Raw genomic sequence first — 8700 nt, 5'->3', positions numbered from 1 at the left:
TAATCCATCTGTTTTCATTGTATCCATTTCCCAGAAGGCTGAAGTATAGGCTGACAGGAACTTCTAACAAAACTTGTTGATTTTGTTGGGTACAAGACCTGGAACACCAAATTAGATGGCATGGTCTATAAAGTAAATAAACGGACTGTAATTATGCCCACCCTGAGCATGTACAGTACCGATTATGGGGCTTCTGTTGGAGCTGCTTTGTTTCACTGAGGACACTAAGATGATGAAACACATTATAAAGGTGAACAATTCACTTAAAGAACATTCTTTATTAACAAAAAGTAAAAGTTAGCTGCAGGGCTGTGAATCCGTGCTGCCATGTGAGGAAGGCGCAGCCAGCTGTATTCCCTGTATTGTACTGGCAGGTTCAGTCACGGCTCCGTCTCGTCATGTCGTAGAAGTCTTCGGCCACAGTGGCGCAGCGGGTCAGGTCAGGTTGTGGCTGTCTCAGGATTCCCCTGACAAACAGCCTGCTCTTCAGGGCACTAAAAAGGGTACAAGAAATGTTGAGTAAAATGTATTGATAGATACTGATTAAAAAACAACAACAACAAAAAAATACACAGACTATAGCAAAGAATCGACAAAGTGAATTCTTTACAAAGAGAATTAAGGACATGCGAGCGTTATAAATGGACAAAGCAGCAGGACCTGACAGGGCTTCACTTGCAGCACTTAATGAAATGAAGGACGCTGCTTCAAGCCTGTCTTCAGAAGTCTTCTGGCACACACTTGGAACTGGACGGGTATTTGATTAGAGGAGTTACAAATGTTAACTCTGAGCATAAATAGTAAGCGCTCCCAGTAATTACAGACAAACAAGTCTTATCTCTCTACACGGTAAAATAATGAAGTGGATACGCCAGAAAAATACTTAAATGCAATCAATATCCAAAAGAACAGCCAACATGGACACATTGGCGGAATCGTGCTCTTCAGACCATCATAAAGGAAATTGAACCAAAGCTCCAAAAACTTTAATTGGTCTTCCAAACAATCTTAAATATCATTTCACACAGAAGATGACCGCTGAAACTAGAAGTAATTTATGCAAGCATACAGCATCACAAATACAAAAACGTTTGACATAATGTGCAGTCTTGGATGAGACCACCTGTGTGATGACTTGTGTCATTTCTTGAAGACACAAAGGAGGACACAAATGAAAGCCTGTGACATTGTGGCTCTGGGCACACTGAATGGAGCCCTTCTGTTGGTGCACTCTCTCCTATTTTTGTCAGAATCATCACACCTACTATTATGAGTAAAACCTTAAACAAACAACTTTAATATGATTAGAGCATATGTGCACAGTGTGACAAATAATGCCAAAAGACATGATAAAGGTTTGGGGCAGCCATCCGTATATTGTATCCTGGCTGCTAAAACTGCAATAATTGATCAGAGATATTCACACGACTGAGTCCAAAACAGAACTGATCACAGACCGATGACATCATCGAGGGTGCCTGGTGGGATTCCCTGGGAATGGTCTACAAGTAACTGAGAAAGGCAGTTAGCACACCCCGCCACAACCTTGGTCAGAGGTGGAATTACCATTACTCAGGCCCTTTAGCTTCCTCCTACTTGCACGTGTGTGACAACAGACAGACAATTCATTTAGTCATTCATTTGTTGAACCAGCTTAATCTGTTTTTTTTAGGGTGGCCAAGCCAACTTACCAATCAACCTAACTGGCATGCAGAAGGAAATCCAGGGGACCAGAAAAAAAAATGTTCCTGAAGCGGAGAGAAAGTGAAAGCTCTAGAAAGCCCTCAAGCCTACTCCCCTGCTGTACAAGATTGAGAGCACCTCAGCCATTCTGAGGAGATCATCTAATTGGTCATGTGCAGTGAAACTGTATAACAAAAAAAAAAAAGAGATATAATTCAGACACAAACAAGAGAAAATATACCCCACGATACAAAGAAACAGAGCAGATGTGGCGCCTTCTTCAGTGCTTAACTGAGCTATTCTTCAAAACCTTGTATGGTGTTGTTTCATTGTGCACTGCAGGATTCTATCACTAGTCACAGTGCAGAAATGACATTTACACTGGAGACGATGAGCAGGAGCCTATTTGGATGTACTCAGTAGTCTAGTCAGCGTTAATCAAGCTTTGTATTTGATCTTGAATGTGCGTGTTTCCAAAAATACAAATCAAACTCAAGGACATAAACCAAACACAACACTTAGAAAATACAGCAGGTGGCCAAGAAGTCACTGAGTTTTAGTAAGAAAAGGCCTGAAAAGTCTTAGTCAGGGCATTCACCAAAAATCAGAGCTGTCAACCAGAACCCAAAATACTGCAGGATGCAGCACTCACTGGACTAATTCTTCATGTATTTGAGAAGGTAGAACTATTGTCTTTTTTCTTGTGAAGTCTCTTCTGTATCCTTCAGATTTCCCCCGAAAAAATAGTCAGAGAATCAGTTAATACATTTTGAGGTCTCATTGTTAAAACACTCCTGTGAGGAAATGTAGAATATTAACAGTCCCAGTCAGTGTCACCCGCACATTTATAAAACATCACTTGGTAGTGTACTGCCTGAACTAGCGAGAAAGGTTTTTGAAAAGGACTGAAAGACAAAACTTTGCCAGAGATGTGCAAAGTTTGTTAAAAAGAAAGCAATCCTATCTATCATCAAAACAAAAAAGGGTAAAACCAAAATCATAATCAAAAGTCAGAAAGAAAAAGGTCTTTTTAAGCCAGAAAGTTCAAAGAAATGACCAAGAAAGAGCTCACACCTTGGACAAATCAGAAGCAAAAAGAGCAATTTTTACATAGTTGCATGTGTTACGTTATTGTTGCAATATCCCAGCAAATTGTGGGAAACATTCCTAAGTAACAATGCAAAATCCACAAAGTAGTGGCACCCATTGCCCATACAAAATGGCGCTTAAAGATAACATAGAAAATAATTACATTTTTAATAAAGCTTTTGGGTAATAAACAAATTGTGGAAAATGATTCCTAGGGTTTGAAAACCAAAATACGATACCCAGAAGACCACACTCACTTTAGAAAAGTAGACAAAAAATTAAAGAATAGTCCAATCATAATATAGCTGCAATTCACATAAAAACTGTACAACCACAGATGGAGTTTGGAATGGACACCCATGAGCCTACAGACAGTAAAACGTTGACCAGCATTCAACTTTTCTTCAAGTGGCCAAAGGGCTGAAGAACTGGCCACCTTCGACACCACTTACTCCTTGACTGCGCTACAGGCGTTACAATACGACCTGCTAAAAACATTTCATTGGCACTGGGGGTATGTACAAGATCATTTCCAAAATGTCCGCACTGCTTGTAAAATGCAAAAGAATTGAATCTGAGGACATTCCAAAATATTGGGATGGGGCAATATAATATGAATATACCGTTTATCAAGGGGTACTGCGGTCATGCTTCAGTATAAAAGGCTCAGTCATTTACACTCAAGCTTTCTATTTTGCAGAAAAACTGCATTACTGCATAAGCCAACAGTTGAAGAACAACATTTCTCAATCTACAGTCGCTGGGGATTTAGGGCTTTCATCCTCTGAAGTGCTAAATACTATTAACTGATACAGAGAATTCAGGGAAACCTCATTTTGGAGAGGGCAAGGTCAAAACCCAAAACTGGATGCCTGTTCTCTTTGATCGTTCAGTTAACAGTACATCAGACATGGACATGCTTCAGTGATGGGCTCAGGAATACTTCAGAAAACTTATCAATAAACAACCTTCGTCTCTGCATCTGGTGATGCAAATCACAACTGACATTGCGTTTCTGCACAGGTCCACTATGTCTGTGCTCCTATGATGCTGCCTGGGCCATGAGCTTTGTAGCAGTTATTTCAGTATCCGTAAAAGCTGCAATATTCTTGAAATCTGCAAAATAATTCACACAGATTGCAAAATGCTCAGCACTCATTCCGAGCCCCTTGGACTGGTCTGCAATCTGTGCCCGGCTTTTGATTCTCACTATAATTCAACTTTCTCTTCATACTTACCTTGCATTTCTTAATTCTGTTGTAAATCTTCTTCTTCTGCGCCGCATGTTCTTTATTTTTCTCCTCCAACACATTGAAACAAACATTTTTACTGATGTAAATGTTCTTTTAGTGGATGAGTTACCCTGAAGATGTGTGCTATCCTGACACTTTATGGTCTTAACAGTGTCTTTCACCTGAAAATCAGCATAAGGGACCGTATATAAAATGCGTGGGGTTTACTAAAAGAACTGTGTATTAAATGTGTCATTTTTACAAGACGCAGGGTGTCTCTTGAAATTATTGTGAGCAGAAAGGACGGAAAGATAAAAATGCAAGGCAAACATTGTAGTGAAGACAGGCAGGGAGTTTGTGCTACCAAAATCAAAACACTAAACAGAGAATGAAAATTAAAAGTTAAATGTGAGTCAAAGAACCTGGCGCTAGGGCCTATTTGAATTTAAAGCTGTCACCAAGAGGTTTTATATCTACTGTATATCTACTGATTGACAGGGAGTACGGTAAACGCCACCATATTTAAAGCATCACTTCCTGAGACGTCAGAAGTGTAACCAAACTTGTCCAAAATGTTTCCAGGCCAGGATCCAACCTGCGAGCGCTGCAACCAAGCTCCTGCCTCACTGGGTCACATGTTCTGGGCCTGCACCAAATTAACATCATTTTGGACAAAAATTTTTAAGTGCCTCTCAGACAGCCTTAGTATCACAATCCCTCCTAACCCACTAACAGCTGTGTTTGGTGTCCTTCCAGATGGACTTGAATTGGAGAAGGACAAGCAAACGGTGATTACATTCACTACACTCTTGGCACGCAGACTTATTTTGTTAAATTGGAAGAATCCTAATTCTCCTCTTATAAGTCAGTGGGAAACTGATGTTTTATATTATTTGAAATTGGAAAAAATCAAATTTTCAGTTAGAGGATCTGTACAAAATTTTTTCAAAACTTGGCAGGATTTAATCAATATTATTTTAGAATAAGAGAATTAACTATTATTGCATTTAACTCCCTTCTCCATCTCTTATTTATATAGATATTTACTTCTCCCCTTCTTTTGTCTAATGTTGCCTTATTAAAAAGCTTAAAGAAATTTTCCTTTAGCTAAGCTCTCCTTCTCAGGGGTGGGGTTTGATTTGTTTTCAAATTTGTTGGGTTATAAATGGATCTGTTTGTATGGAATGATTACAATGAAAATTAATAAAATAAAAATATAAAAAAAAAAAAAAAAAAAGAAGTGTAACCAAACTGCCACTGCTTGGAATATTTTGTGAACAATAAGAACAACCGTTAAAAATATTATTCACCAAAACAAGTTAAAATAAAAAATAAGCTTCAAATCAATGACCCAAAACCTAAAAAAAAAATACAACAAAACAAAACACATGTATAGAACACATGAATTACCCCAATCATCATATGAAGCAGGTGTGTGTTTTATTGTTACAGTCGACATGAAGAAAATTTTCAAAAAGGCAGAATTGCTGCTTCATATAATCATTAGATCCCCATTTCATTTATCGTGCTCCTTCCAGTCTTTACTCCTTGTTTTTTCGTTTCGTTCTTACCCCTTTGAAATCTCCGCCACTCTGTCCTGCTGCCCTGCACAAAGCCATCGAGTGCCCAGCCCCAGTGCCGATCGCTGTTGGTATGTAATTATGGAAGAAAGAAATCTGCTTGGGTTCACAAATGTTGACTTCGGTTCCATCTCCACACATGCCGTGCTCGTTCCAACCCCATGACAGAATGGAATTTCCTTTACAAAAGAAAACAAACATTTATCAGGAAAACCCTCCTCGGTGGAGCTCACACACGTACAAACATGACAAGGGAGTGTGGCGTTGTGGCTGGGCATTCCAGCTTCCATCTCTCAGTGATCAATTTTTAAGAATCGTTTTACTGTTGTTTTTCCTTGCGTTGTAATCAGAGGATTGCCCTGCAATTGAGAGCCCAGAAATCTCACAGGGATTCCTGTATACAGTAAATAATTGTTAGTAATTAAATCCATAAACAAATGAAATGAATGTAATGTCCACTTTGACTTCCTATGGAAGGCAGCCTGATCTTGTAAGTGCCCCATTAATCGTAAATAATGGCATTCTGCTTTTGATCGCAGGCCCTGAATCTGCACTGGAGATTGTCAGCTGGTTTGGGCTTTTCAGTGTGGATTCTAATGGAAATATCATCACCAACTGCTCAGTGGAAAACTTACTCTGAAGTAATTCCATGTGCTACCTGCTACTGGAGAACACGATCAGGAGACAGAAGCTACAAAAGCATCTTTGTGGACTTGTCGACGTCTCTAAGTGGAGAGGATACAGAAGCAGAACGTAGGATTACTGTATACGAATCAGGCAGCTGAGAGAGGCTTTGTTTGAGGTCTATAAAGTAAATGTGAGACGTCATCAGGAAATCTGAGCACAGATTATTACAGTAAATACACTGAGAACATCACAGAAGGTTATTACAAACAATGGCAGACTCACTTCAGTAAAGAGAAAAGTTTGAAGATGTTTATGTTTGTGGCCTGTGAAGCACAGACTAAGAGTTAAAAACAAAGGTAAATAATATTTCATCACACAGAGTGTTAGAAACAGATTAAGTCTAGAGTGAGTTCAACTATCTGCTGCAGCTCTCCTGAGAAACAAAACTCTTTTTCACCAAATCTTGTGATGATCCCATCTTGCTGTATAACCAGCCTTAGAGAGACGTGCTTCACAGCAGCCTTCACTATAAATCTCACACCTCAGGCTCAGCTCATTTTTTTGCTGTCATCCGTGAGACATCTCCAGGGCCCATCCCATCTGTGTCTTTCAGATGTGTCTATACTATATATATATATATATATTATACATATACATATACATATATATATATATATATATATATATATATATATATATATATATATATATATATATATTTATACAGTACAGTATATATATATACAGTATATGTATATATTTTGTTTTTGCCATTGACCTCCTTACACATATCATGAGCAGGTTAGGACTGGTTCAGACTGCTACTTGCCATTGTCTTCACTAAAGCCCAGCAGTGCGACTCCATTACCTCATTTGGACTCATCTACCCTGGCTTTCCATTCAGCACAGACTCACCATCAAAATTATACTAGTAACTGACAAAGCTGCCAACTGTAATGTTCCACAATGCCAGTTTGTCTACAATGCAACTTAGTGAGAGAAGAGGCCCTTGAACATTGGTCTTCATATTGCCCCAGATGCACTGAACCATGTTTCTGCTCTTGCTTTTCCTACAATGCTGTCTGTACTATGCGCTTAACATTTTAAAAAACTATTTGCTCAGTTTAGAGTACATCTGCTGACTGATGTGCTGTTAGGAGATGCCACATGCTGTGAAAGGTGCTATACAAAGTTAATAATGGTTAACTGATGTCAGTGTGGTGGGAAATAGCATGCTGGGCTTTCAAATCTTGACTCAGTGCCTTTCTTCAGTCTTGGTTAAGTGGACAGCTCTCATCAAGACTTCTATATGCTAAAGCCATACTACTCAGGGGGCTCCAAACTCGGGAATATCCCTGATGCAGTTGGGGGCAAAAACTTTGGCTGCTTTAGATTTATCCATATAGCTCCGTGAATTCAGACTTTGAACAAATCTTTGTATTATATAAAAAAAAAATCTTGCGACAATACGTGATCTTTTGAAGAGAGACAGAGAGACACTTTCATGTCCCGCGAGACGGACAAGTTATGTCATACTTACAACTTTTGGAAGCAAGTCCCGTGATACACATGTAGCACAGGTTAGAGATAATGGAAGTAGGAAAATGTGAAAGTCTCAAAAAAATGAGAGTAAAGATCAAATTACTGCAAACAAATGGAAAATATTACTCGGTGAAATAACGGAACAGTGAAAAGAGATCTAAGAGTGTTTGAGGATGTCTGGGGGAGAAGAGAGACAAGGCAGTGACTTTAAAACATTCGAAGCACCACATGAAAGGCAGATCATGCGTCACGGAAGTAGCAGCAACCAGGCAGCTGATTGAGCAAAGAGGAGGTAAAAAAAAACATCTGTTATTTGATTCCCATTGTATCACCGTTTTAAGAGGGGTTTCAGAGGAGCGGACACATCTCCTTGGGGTGCGTTCAGCCCCCCTTTTCACAATGGCACATAGGAAAGGGGTTGGCGAGCAAAGCGAGCAGGGGGTGAAGCGCCCTAGTACTACAAAAAAAAAAAAAAAAAAAAAGAACTTTATGTTTCTAGAACATCTTCATTGAACAGTCACTGTCTCTGGTAGAAAATTCTGTGAAGCTCAGATTTCAAAACTAATGTTTCCTCCTTTAGTGGCAGAAACCTCAGACAATCTCACTGCATGGATGAACTGCTTGGTTGCTGTCAAGCTGCAGAGATTCAGCAGAGTTATGACCAGCAGGTATTCAGAGAAGTGCTGAAACAATACAACTGTCGTTATGCAAGCACTAGCTGTGTTGCTTGGTTTTGCCTGGGAAAGTTCATAAGAAACTGGGCCTCAGTTATGGTGACGTCGGTAAATCAAATGTATCCAAAGTTTTGTACAAATACAGTACTTTTCTGTACATAACATTTGTAGATTTCTTTTTTTCTTAACCAAAGGCTAATATTATTGGCAGGTAGTGTAGCGTAGTGGCTAAGTCTTTGGACCTCAAACCCCAAGGTTGTCGGTTCAAATCCC

The 8700-nt window shown here is 39.3% G+C and overlaps 1 protein-coding gene across 5 annotated transcripts in view; it reads right to left on the bottom strand.

The window, feature by feature from the left end:
- Positions 1 to 258: 258 nt before the first annotated feature.
- sergef (secretion regulating guanine nucleotide exchange factor) overlaps positions 259 to 8700 on the bottom strand; it is a 346334-nt gene continuing 337892 nt past the window's right edge. For all 5 annotated transcript variants that reach the window (XM_028794190.2, XM_051923203.1, XM_051923207.1 and 2 more), the window contains 2 exons: positions 5576 to 5763; positions 259 to 494 (listed from right to left, as the gene is read on the bottom strand). In XM_028794190.2, the coding sequence (XP_028650023.1) occupies positions 441 to 494; positions 5576 to 5763 (242 nt within the window). In that variant the 3' untranslated portion in view covers positions 259 to 440. The remainder of the gene's footprint in view (positions 495 to 5575; positions 5764 to 8700) is intronic.

The sequence above is a fragment of the Erpetoichthys calabaricus genome, chromosome 2 (assembly GCF_900747795.2).
Source record: "Erpetoichthys calabaricus chromosome 2, fErpCal1.3, whole genome shotgun sequence".
NCBI lineage: Eukaryota > Metazoa > Chordata > Cladistia > Polypteriformes > Polypteridae > Erpetoichthys > Erpetoichthys calabaricus.
This window is presented reverse-complemented; position numbering and strand designations above follow the sequence as displayed.